General features: G+C 44.7%; 1 protein-coding gene across 3 annotated transcripts in view; it reads left to right on the plus strand.

Moving 5' to 3' along the window:
* The first annotated feature begins 939 nt into the window (after positions 1-939).
* GET1 (guided entry of tail-anchored proteins factor 1) overlaps positions 940-12,638 on the plus strand; it is a 39,108-nt gene continuing 27,409 nt past the window's right edge. The window contains exons 1-5 of one of the 3 annotated variants that reach the window (XM_033128330.1): positions 940-1,134; positions 4,954-5,119; positions 5,991-6,058; positions 7,579-7,693; positions 9,133-11,882. In XM_033128330.1, the coding sequence (XP_032984221.1) occupies positions 1,033-1,134; positions 4,954-5,119; positions 5,991-6,058; positions 7,579-7,693; positions 9,133-9,164 (483 nt within the window). In that variant the 5' untranslated portion in view covers positions 940-1,032 and the 3' untranslated portion in view covers positions 9,165-11,882. The other 2 variants (XM_033128321.1, XM_033128337.1) reach the window with 2 other exon arrangements.

A 12,638-nucleotide genomic window follows, 5' to 3' on the forward strand; every position in this document is an offset into this window, starting at 1 on the left:
CCCCCTTAATCTACCACCCATGGATTTCATGTTACCTTCCTTATGTCTCCTCCTTGGATTCTAATGTATAAAATAAGATTCAAAACTGCCATTCTCCGGAGCATTTTCTCAATTTGTTGAGATTTTGCTTCCCAGCTGTAATGCAGGGCCTCTGGTCCTACTCCCAGCTTAAGAACGCAGGATATGGTGAGGCCCAAAAGAAACACCAATGGAGCAATAGATAGGAGAATCATACCACTATATTTTGGCTGGCTGCTGGGTTGGAAAACCAGGAAGCTGGAGCCACACTATCTGCAATTTGCCCTCCACTTCTCTGCCAACCAACAACCAACGTAGCCACAGCAGTTCTATCAGTGACCAATGGCTAACTGGCTACAGCTAATTAACGGCCAACTAGTCACAGCTGATGGCCATCTACTACCGCAGGCGGCACCTTTCCAGTGAGGTGGAGAGCCTGGAAACCGCTTTCTGGGACTCTGTCCCTACACCAACAATTGTCAGATTGGCTCAAATAAACTCATTAAAATTCTCTACAGGTTTGGACGTTTCTTACGTCAACAACCTAAATGTAGGTTAACTATTTTATTATAAACAGTGCTTTTTAGTTACTGCTTATTTTTCAGGTGTTCGGTTTTGTAAATTGTTTAGATTTATTAGTGTTTATTTTTCAAATGTAAACTTAATATATTTTACATAATTACTGAGAAAACATTTTTTACAGTTACCTGCCACTATAATTAATTACAGTAGTTTTCTATTTCTAGAAAGGTTTATTTTAAAATAAATTTATTTAGGAATAAAAGGGAGTCAACTTGAAGGCTACGCAAGTCCGGGAGCCCGGAAGCCCAAGGAATTAGCCAGGACCGGGTGGAAAAGAAGGCCCCGCCTTCCTACCAGTGCGGCGCAGTGCGCAGGCGCGGCGGACGCGCCTCGGCGGCCCGCTAGGCCTGACTGCGCAGGCGCGAGTGCGAACGCCGGCGCGGTCCCTATGGAGCTGCCGTAGCGGAGCCCACGCTACCGGGAGCGTCAGGGATGAGCGCTGCGGAGGCCGACCACTGGGCGTGGCTGCTCGTGCTCAGCTTTGTGTTTGGGTGCAATGTCCTCAGGATCCTGCTCCCGTCCTTCTCCTCCTTTGTAAGTGGCTGCTTGGTGTTCCAGGGGCCGGTGGGTCGCCGCCTGCGTCCTCGGCGAGCCTGGCGTAGACGCAGGGTTCTCACACTGGCCGCGTGAGGGCCGCCAGAAGCCTGTTGATGGAGCTATTCTGCCTTTTAAGAAAGAAACACATGGTAAAACTTGGTCACGTTTGCACGTGGCAGCAAGCTTGAGGCCGGGAGATCTCAGTGCGCCCCGGCCTGCGCCCTGATTTCCGTTATTTCCTGGTCTTCGGAGGCATCGAGCAGCCCTTGGCTGGCGCAGCATGGCGTCCAGCGTTTGCCGCAAGCCTCGGTCTTGTAGTGGCAGCCACAAGCCTCGCAAGTAGTGGCAGCTTTGCCAGGTCCCGGAGAGAAGGATCTCAGGGCGCAGGAGCCCCCCTTCTGGGGGATGGGATGGGGTAGTTGACAGTGTAGACCGACAATTTCAGGACAGTGGTACTGTGTGATGCTTCCTGTGTGCAGAGGAGCGACGGGTCCTGCGCGGGTAGCTCTGCCTCTCTGCGGGGCGTTTTGCCAAGGTATGAGGGCGTCACCGCGCGTCCAGCTGTCACGGATGCTGTGAGAAGTCAATGTCATCCCTTCTTCCTTTACCTCCCAGAGGAGTCTGACTCAGAAATTCAGCCAGCTAGTGACCGTCGGGCTGGAGATTTGATCCGCGATTTCTGATTCTCCTAGTTCTGCTCCTCTGCCCACTGCAGCATGAATAGGGGCCTTGATGGCAAATTTGATGGGGGGGTGTGGGAGAAACATAGGGAGCTGTTGCCTGGGGAAGGGCGCCCTCTGTTTGCCCACAGCGGGAGTGCGAGGCAGAGTCAGACGGACTGAAAAATTGGGTGCACGTGTTGTAGTATTCTCTGGGAAACTCCGTTCTCCCTGCTTTGTCTCCCGATTCAAATTGCTAATGGTGGGGGGTGGGTATTTAAGACTAAGCAGGATTTCTATTTCTTTAGTTTTATTCTGTCGGTATTCGTTGAGTGCCTGTTTGGTGTAAAGCTCTATTTTAGGGCCTTACTACCCCTATTCAGAGGCACAGGGACTTCTCTCTCAATCCCCGCCCCCCTTCAGATCTTTCCTGATGCCATCTAGTCTTTAAGACGATGTCCCAAGTCCGTAGCATTGCATAAAAGACCCTTGAAGAGCTGGCCTCTGCCCATCTTTCTTCTTTGTGAAAAATTGTGATAAAATATAGGTAAGAAAAGTTTACCATTTTAACCATTACTAGGTGTACAGTTCAGTGGCACTAAGTTCATTCACATTGTTGTGCAGCCTTCACCACCATCCATCTGCAGAAGTTTTCCATCTTCCTCAACTGATAGCCATTACACACTAACTCCCCATTCTCCCTCTTCCCAGCAACCACCATTCTACTTTTTGTTTATGTGAATTGACTATTCTAAGTACCTCAAATAAGTGGAATCATATAGTATTTGTCCTTAAATGTCTGGCTTATTTCACTCAGTATAATGTCTTTAGGGTTCATCTCTCTAGTAGCATGTGTTAAGATTTCTTTCTTTCCTTTTTTTTTTTTACACAAAAAACTTACTCTCGATAAATTTCTCTAGAAAAAGCTGGGAGTGCTTGCCACTTAGATTGGCTCAGAAGAGAAAGAAAGCCGTCAGAGCATTTTCTTCCTTTTTAAGGCTGAATGTTATTTCATTGTACAGATAGACCACGTTTTCTTTATCTGTTCAACTTTTGACGGACATTTGGGTTGTTTCCACCTTCTGACAACTGTGAATAATGCTGCAAGGCCATAGGTGTGCAAATATCCCTGCCAGTGTGTTTTCAGTTCATTTGGATAAATACCCAGAAATGGAATTGCTGGATCATATGCTAATTCTACATTTAATTGTTTTGAGAAACTGCCGTACTATTTTCCACAGCTGCACCATTTTACATTCTCACCAGCAGTGCACAAGAGTTGCAGTCTCTCCACATTCTCCAACACTTACTGTAGGCTGTTTTGATGCTAGCCCTCCCAATAGGTGCAAAGTAGTATATCATTGTGGCTTTGATTTTCATTTTTCCTAATGATTGATGATGTTGAACATCATTTCGTGTGCTTATTGGCCATCTGTGTCTCTTCTTTAGAGAAACGTCTATTCAAGACCTTTGCCCCTTTTTAAATTGGGCATAAGGAGCTGTCTCCAGGGGAAGGGCGCCCTCTGTATGCCCACAGCAGGAGTGAGGGGCTGTTTGGTTTTTCTTGAGTTGGGAGTCCTTTTTATATTCTGGATACTAATTCTTTGTTGGCTATATGATTGCAGTTGTTTTCTCTCCCATTTTGTCGGTTTCCTGTCCATCTTTCTTGCGGTATCACCTCCATCCTTCCTGTGTACCCCATCCCATTTCACCTCATGTTGGAGTCACACACAGCTAACCTCAATTGCACTATTAATTTTATATTAATTTTATATTCCTCTATGACTTGTGCTAATTTCTCATTAGCAGAGGGGAAGTTGGAGTGTGTCTTTGGGATTTGCAGCAGCTATAAATGAGACCTGTGATCATCTCAGGCTCCTTCCCCAAGCCCACACCAAACCCATGCTCTGCAGCTAGTCCACTGTCACAAGAGGCTACTGCTGCAGTTTAGACGTACTAAGAGTGGGGCGCACCACCCCACTAGTGGGGCAGCTGGTCCCCTGGCCTGAGGCCCTTGAGGAAGACTCTGACGTATCTGGAGTCAGCCCAGCAAAGCCTGGCAAGGTCCTGGGAGGGGTCCTCACCCCACTGGAGTGGGGGTGAGTGCCTGGATAAGGGCACCCCAGTCCCTGGTGTTGACTTGGAATTTTCCTGAGAGTTCCTTTTTCTTTTCAAGCTGGTCACAGGACACTCAAATAAGAGAGCCATGTTCATTTAGTAGGCAATCCGGGACTTTCTTTAGCCAGAGGAGGGGTGCAAAGACTCCCATCGGGGATAGCCCTCTCTGTTTGGGGTGCAGGGAGGAGTACTGCACAGGCGTCTGAGGCCTGGTGCTGCAGAGGGTCCGGAGAGCGTCCTGGTCAGCGGGGTGCGCTGTGCAGGCGCCCCAGGACTGACAGTGAGCAAAGTGGCTCCTAGCTTCCCCAGTATGTTTACTTTATTTGATCAGTCATTTATAACTAAGCTCCCGGCTCCTCCGCCGCACCCTCTCCAGGGTGGATGCCCTCCTGCCCGACTTGGGCTCGATACGTGTTTGGCAGGATGACTTCCTCTTATCTCGGTGGCGCTGCTCACCCTGCTCGGCTCCGACTCCGTGCCAGGCTGCCCTTTCGTTAGACCTCCACATCACTGTGCTTGGCTCTGACGCCCCACCTCCCACCACCAGGGTTTCCCTCTGCGGGGATGCCCTCCTCACTGTACTTGGGCTCTGAGTCCCCATGCGGAGCCACTGCCTCGGCACTGGCTTTCTGCACCCCTACCCTGCTCTGCCCACCTCATTTAGGACTGAATTCTTCAGGGAGGGAAGAAAATGTGTGTTCCTTGTACCTGAATGGCAGCTCTGGGCATGGAAACGGTTTCATTTCCTAATGACAATTTTACAGTTATAGTGAAAGGTACATGAATATGAACCATCGCAATCCCATAGTGATGTCTGCAAACGGAATAATGTAATGTGAATACAATTCAGATCGGAGGGAGTTTTTGTTTTTGTGGTTGTTGTAGGGAGCATGCCCAGGATAAGGCAGCCGGGGCTGGCTATCTAGGTAAAGGGCAGCTTGCCCACTTGAAAGAGACAGCACATAGGATGGTGGAGGAGGTGGGGGAGAATGAGTGCCCCGCGTGGCAAGGCACTGATGCCAGCTGTCCACCCCACCAGATGTCCAGGATGCTGCAGAAGGATGCAGAGCAGGAGTCTCACATGAGAGCTGAGATTCAGGATATGAAGCAAGAGCTCTCCACTGTCAACATGATGGACGAGTTCGCCAGATACGCCAGGCTGGAAAGAAAGATCAACAAGATGACAGATAAGCTGAAAACTCACGGTACTGTTTTCAGTTGTAGCACGTAGAGCTTCGTAAGAGCTGATCCGTACAGAAATCTTTATATAAAGAGTTGTAGAATACATGCATTGATTCTTGGATGTTCTAAATGTTGATGTAAACTTTTAAGTTGTCTAAAGAAACCCAATAATAATTATTACTTTCTCTTTATTTGCTGGTGAAACTTTACTTTCTGAACACAGAAACATCCAGGATCCTCAGAGTTTCTTCTGAGCCAGCTTGTTCGGTTGTCATTTTCAAATTCAGCACTTTTCTGAGAGAAGCCTAGAAAGAATGTCATAGTGGCTCCTCAGGGCCTTTTGTTCCACTGTCTAGAAAATGCCCAGCAGTGTCTTTATCCGAGTGTAGACTTCAGGGTAGGGCCCAGGTCTTACTCATCGTTATGTTCGCCACCGTCCCTAACAGTCTGCTGTGATGAAGACGATTTTCACAGGGCAGCCAGGGTGCTGGGAGCATGCCCGGTGAGACAGCTGTCTCCATGGCTGGTACAACAGGCAGCGTGGGGCGTGCCCAGGCCGGAGACAAACTAGACTCCCCTTATGGATTAGTATACAGTGTAGACTGGGAAATCAGGGAAGAACGTTTAGTCCTGTTGGTAAGTGCATTGTAAAAAGAATCTCTGATTTAGATGAATAGCCTTAAGGGTTTTCAAAATCAAAGCTCCACATCTCACCATCTGTGTGTGATTTTATTTTAAATAATGGCATAGTGGGTGATGTTTAAGAAATTTGATTTTGTATTTACATACATAATTAGAAAATATTTTGTGAGAGGAAATGTCACTTTGTGTATTTCAATATTTCCTTCATTTTTCAGGACTGATATAATCATTTCATCCTGCTTTTCCTTTCAGTGAAAGCACGGACAGCTCAGTTGGCCAAGATAAAGTGGGTTATAAGTGTTGCCTTCTACATATTGCAAGTAAGTGTCCTATTGTGTCACCTGGGGTCATTAAAGTTGATAACGGACTGTGCTCTGGAACTGTGCAGCCCCCAGAATCCAGGTCTGGGGATTCAGGCTCTTCCACATTCAGCTGCTGTGTTGTCATCCTACCAGCACGTGACTGAACACTGTTAGGCTAAGTTACTTAGGCTAAAAGAAAGCCTTTGCCTTGGTTAGAGTTGGGAAATACCGCCATTAAGCAGATGAGCACTGATGTAACTTCTCTGGAGTGCCTTATATGGCCTCTGTTCCCAGGCAGGTTTGGGAGGCCGGGGATGAAGTGACAGGATCTTAGACGGTTTTCTGCGATGGCCAGTGATTTGGGCCATTGCTGCTCGCCTGATGCGACCATCTACTCTCCAGGTAGGGAACCCATTGTTCTCATTGATTCACAACTTTCCTGTGCTCATCCTACTTCCTGCGGAACTTCCTGCTTCTGCTGCTGCTTTGCCCTGAGGCTGTGGACACACTGTAATGCTGCTTTGAGAGCTCTCTGAGTGACCTTTTCTGGGGTCAAAGATGCAAGCCCAACACCCCAAAGCCCAGGTTGTTGGGTACAGTAAGTCCACTGATTCTGTGGCACGGCCACTGATCCGAGATGGCTTTCCCAGGGGCCCTGTTTTAGGTCTCCTCATCTGAGTGGCATATTCAGGGTCACCAAGTGGACAAAGGTCAACGGAAGGAAGGCTACTAGGGAAAGGAGGGAAAGGAAAGCATCATTTCTCTACCCACCATTTAAACTTACAGAGGGCACAGCTCTGCAAGCGGATGCCAACCCTCCAGTGTGGATGGGAGAATTAAATAGGTTTTCAAGGATCTTAGAGACATAAGATTGCTTTTGTCATTCATAAGGTATATTAGGTATAGTCTGGCTGCTTAAAGAAGACATTCAATGAGAAAAGAACACCTGTGTTTTGGGGGACCTTGGGTAATTTACAGGCTAATTTAATAGTGTATATAGTTGACCTTCGAACAACATGGGTTTGAACTGTGCGGGTCCACTTATATGTGGATTTTTTTCAGTGAATAGTTGGAAAATTTTTTGGAGATTTGAGATAATTTGAAAAAACTTGCAGATGAACCACATAGCCCACCAATATTATGACAGTTAGCTGTGTGATGAGTACATAAAACGTGTACATATTTTCTCTTCCTTATCATTTTCTTGATAACATTTTCTTTTCTCTCGCTCACTTTAAGAATGCATAATACATATAACATGAAAATATGTGTTAATCAACTGTTTATGTGATTGGTAAGGCTTCCGGTCAACAGTAGGCTATTAGTTGTTAAGTTTTTGGGGAGTTACAAGTTATACTGGAATTTTGACTGTGGGGGGGAATCAGCGTCCCTAACCTCCTTGTCGCCTGAGGGTCAACTGTATATGAGGTCATCAATGAGGAGGGCTTCCTTAGTTTGTTCCCAGATTTCCCCATCTTTCTTTGTGATTGTTTGTGGGTCTAGGGGGTCGTTTGCACTCACCAGCAGTCTCTTTGCAGGCTGCCCTGATGGTCTCGCTCATTTGGAAGTATTATTCTGTCCCTGTGGCTGTGGTGCCAAGTAAATGGATCACTCCGCTAGACCGCCTGGTAGCATTTCCTACTAGAGTAGCAGGTAAGAGTCTTCTGGAAAACATGGTGGAAGAATGTGGATAGGCTTCTGTAGACCCCTGTGTTAGAAGATTAGGTCAACTTGACGTCATCCTCAGCATCCATTTCAGCAGGGAGCAGTGCTTTGTGTCTCAGCCTCAAGCAAGGCTGGCAGGGAAGAAACTGAGAACTAGAGAAGCTCCTTCACTTGCGTGGTGTCGCTAAAATGTTAGTAGCAGAGCTGGACTTGAACCCAGGTCTGCTTCTGGAATCTAAGCCCAATACCTGGAGGCTGACACCGCTTCCAGTCCCCACATTTTGGGACCGCTTGCCACTACAGCATTTACGGCCATTGGCCATTCTTTTATTTTTGAGAGTTAGAAGTAGTACATGTTATTGTAGAATGACTAGAAATAAGAACAATGAAAAAAATCTCATTAGCTATGATTGCCTCTCCTAACATTGTGGTATGTTTTTTCCAGCTTTTTTCTATTTATCATCTTTATATAGTTAAGGTAACCTGGCACATACAATTTTTTTGCCCTGTTTTACTTAATATTGTAAACCTTTTCCCACATAAACAAACTTTCGTAAGGAATTTTGAATAGCTGTTCATCATTTGGATGTGTCATAATTTACTAATTTCCCTGTTAAAGAATATTTATTTGGGTTCTAATTTTTTATCAAGAATAATGCAGCAGTCAGGTTTCGGTTGTGATTTGTGATAATGCTGGAGGTGAATTACTAAATTAAAAGGGATGACTATTTCCAAGATTTCCAGTTTAGCCACGCCCCCTTCCCTCCCCTGTCATTGGACACAGGCAGAGGGCAGTTCGGCTGGGCTCTCGGTGGTGCGGAGCAGAGGCGTCACAGGCCGCCCCTCCAGGCACCCAGCAGGCCGTTGGTCACCGCGCAGCCTCATCCCTGTCTCTCCTTTCTCAGTGGGGCAAAAAGGTGTGGGTGAACACTGGTTCCTTATAAAACGTTGTTGAGAAGGGAAAACAGTCTCCCAGGGTGGTTTTACGGTCTATTAACATAAAGAATAACGCAGGAAAGAAACGCAGACCAATGCGCGCTGGTCTGTGTAAGTCCTGCTTAGTAGAGAACGCAGCCATGTGAGTCTATGGAAAGGCTGATGAATTTGAACTCACTAAATACAAACTCTTAGCCCAGCACTGCTCAAAAAGCATTGCAACGCTCTTATTTCCTGAGTTAAAGATGGCACGCGGAGGCAGGGCACTTGGGCAGGACGCTCCGTATGCTCTCTGGCTGAATTTCTTTATTTTCAGGTGGTGTTGGAATTACCTGTTGGATTTTAGTCTGTAACAAAGTTGTGGCTATTGTGCTCCACCCTTTCAGCTGAAAAAGAAGATGAATACAGCTATGGCCCTTTTTAAAAGGAATTTTCACTTCAGTTACAAATCTGATTTACACTCTTTTTTTTTTTTTTTTTTTTTTTTTAAGGAACAAAAGTGCACAGGTTAGTTCTTTGTTGAACCTGTTCTTGGACTCTGTGAGATTCTTGTAAGAATTAAGAATTACGATTTGTACCCTTGTCATTGAGCCAGAAAGGTCAGCCTGTCATGCCTGTGAACGGCCAACATAGTAGCAGATGTGTGATGAGAAATGTGTGATATTATGGGCATCTCCATGTTGTTACTTGTGATTTGCACTTGGGGCATCTTTTAAAGGTCACAATGCCAGGTGGAGAGTCACAATTTTTAATAACTTAAGTACCTTAAAGACTTCATGCTCTTTTTAATACAGATTAGACAGCCACTTAATCTCACTACAAGGATTTGAAAATATATTTTTTAATCTCATGCAGTATTACTAGAAGAATGACACTAGCTGACATTGCCTGTGCTTTTTCCTTCTGCTTAAATGTCGTTTGTTGGGTGAGCTTTTGCATAGTGTTATCTTCTTATATGAAGCTGTTGATCTTTCATTACTGTGTTTTATAAGTGTATTCATGAGATCACAATGCATTGTTTTGTGCTTGAATTGTGTGTTTTGTATTTAAAGCATTTCAAATGAAGTGTATTTTATAAGCATTTAATGTTTATGCTCCATAAAATGGGACAAAGTTAAAAAACAAACTAGGATTAATTTAAATGGATACATGTTTGGCCCATAAAGTATAATTCTGCTAAATATTTTTTCAAACACCTTTTCTAGTTAAAATCTTTGCATGTGCTTGTGTGCCTTCCTTCCTTACAGCCATTTATTTGCTGTGACCAATGTGTAACTGTGACAAGTGGCAGAGGGCTTTAACCGCTAACTGAGTGGGCCACACTTAGCTGGAAAGCTAAATTCCACGACTAGTGTTTAAAAGACCCTACTTGTATTCCTGTGTTCCCCAATGATCTAATAAGTAGCTCATTATTTCTCTAATTGTACTACGAAACACAAAGTGCTGTGTTCCTTTAGTGTGTCGTCTGCAGAGTGGGGTTCAGGTGCTCCCTGTCATTCAGACTCACCGGGCACCAAGTTGACCTGGCCTGAAGAAAGGATGCAGAACAGGAAACAGCCGCATATAGCAGACGACACCACAGAGGACTCAGCCACCAGCTTCCGCCGTCTCAGTCACCACACAGTGTACATTCTGACCAAGAGGAATGAGAAGCCAGCCTGTGGGGGAGTTGACAGCAGCCCAAGGCAGCTGCGGGGTCTGGGGTCTGTGACACGTCCCAGGCCTGACACCCATTTTCAGGAGCTGCAGGCACAAATGGCAGGTGGTGCAGTCTGCAGTTGGGCGGCCACGTGCAGCACGCCCAGGGACGTCCGTGGACACGGATCGGCACAGCCCCTCCGACAAGACTCTTATTTATCTCCTAAGGATCTACTCTTTCAGTTAACGCTGCTAGAATTTTGAGAAATCTCACTGAGGCCAGAGGAAAAGATGTACAGTTCACAGCTGTTAGCCCCTTCCATGTACATGAATAGTTTGTGAAGATTCAATAGGGTTGAATGTCTGTCCTGTTTCACATCATTGTGGTTCCTTAAAAACTGTATTTGTTTTTAAATAGATAATAGACATGGTACTGAAGTCAAAAGATACAGAAAGGGGTACAATGAAAAGTATATCTTCTGACCCTTTATTGTTATGTCACCCAATTTTCCAAAGTTTCCCACTGTTACCAGTTTCTTATGATTCTTCCAATGATATTCCATACATTGATGAATATTGATGTGTGCTTTTAAAATAAAATCTTTTAAAATTATAAAAGTAGTACCTAAAAAAATAACTTTCCTTTTTTTTCTTTTTTTAATCCTACTTGGAAAGTACAGAAAAGGAGTAACGAAGCACATTCTCCCTCGAGAGCTAAGATTGCTGGTAGCATTTGTGCTTTTCCTTTTTTCTGTATGTTTATGGATAGCAGTAGGTTTGTGTTCTGGTTAAAAATACGGGGTATAGCTTTATATGAAGATAAGACATCTGTTTGATTTAAAATATCTAAGGCTCTCTTCATGCCAATTGTGTTTGCTTTATACTTACAGTAAATCAAGCAAGAAAATCTTTTTATATACAAATCCACAATCATTTTTGTATGGGGTTAATAGGACACTCTAGTTGCTGGCACAAGTTTGCTGAAATGCTAGTCAAACTAGCCTTGTATGGTTTTTCTTACACATTCGCAACTGTGTGTGTGTGTCTGCTTGTGTGTGTGCGTGCTGACCTTCCCTTCCAATTTATTTGTATTTTTGTGGACTGTTGAGATTATATATGAAGCCTTCTCTGAGCACCTTACATGATAGAAATTCTTTTTCCTTCTTGTCTGAACATTGTAAGTATTACCTCTGTGACTGATTTGTCAACTGCTTTGTGGTGTCTGCTGTTGTGTTGATTTTTCCCAGTGTTTTAGATATTTTTTTGTGATAAAGGGTTTCCTTTCCAGTGACGCTGCCAGTGCCATCAGGGCCAGAGACGGTTCCTTAGGCTTTTTATACTCCTCCCTGTGTTTCTTAAGTCAGAATCCAGGAATATTTAACTAAAAAAAAAATCACACAGTGGTTTTCCATTAGGGCCGTGTATGTAAAACCTCAGACCATGATGCTGACTGGCAGTTCTGTCAATTTTTGCCTTATGTTTTCAAATTACTGTTAAATGTATTATGTTTAGAACACATATCCTGGGGGATTAATTCTTTAGTGCCTTACAGCAGCCTGTGTTATCTCTAGTCATAATTTTTGCCTTCAGGTTTGGGTTTTCTCTCTCTCTCTCTGTAGCGATCGAGCATCTAGCGCGCCAAAAACAAAAACCTTACTCTCAAAAGCGAAAAGAGCACTTCTCCCTTTCATAGAGCGCTCTATCTCTCTCTATTCCGCCTCTCTATCTCCCTCCCTCACCCCATCCCCTCTCCCTCTCCTCCCTCTCTCTCTCTCCCTCTCCCTCTCCCTCTCCCTCTCTCTCTCTCTCTCTCTCTCTCTCTCTCTCTCTCTCTCTCTCTCTCTCTCTCTCTCTCTCAATACAGATACTTATAGAGCAACACCAGCTTTCATTTGGCTAGTATTTGCGTGGGATACCTTTTCTCACCCTTTAGCTTTCTGTATCTCAGTGGCTTAGATATGTGTATAAATAGTACATAGCTGTATTTTAAAAATCCAATCTATGTTGTCTTTTAATTGGAACATATAGTCCATTTAAAGTTATTGAAATTACTGATATGTTTGGGTTTATTTACGTCGTCTTACCTTGTGCTTTTATTTGTTCCACTTTTTCTGTTTTTCCTCCTTTCTTGCTGTTTTAGGAAAACCTACAGTTCTTTCCTCCTCCGTGTTTTTCCTCCATGTGTCCTTTATTACTCACACTACCACACTCACACAGAACATTTCACTTCTGACACTTCTTGTCACCAGATGTGGGGCTTTTACCCCATAATAAGCAAGTCTCTGCTACACCCGCTGGGTATCCAACGATTTAACTCAATTCTGATACTGCCTACCTCGAGATAGTGTCATATCCCACA

This window comes from Rhinolophus ferrumequinum, chromosome 2 (assembly GCF_004115265.2).
Source record: "Rhinolophus ferrumequinum isolate MPI-CBG mRhiFer1 chromosome 2, mRhiFer1_v1.p, whole genome shotgun sequence".
Classification (NCBI taxonomy): Eukaryota; Metazoa; Chordata; class Mammalia; order Chiroptera; family Rhinolophidae; genus Rhinolophus; species Rhinolophus ferrumequinum.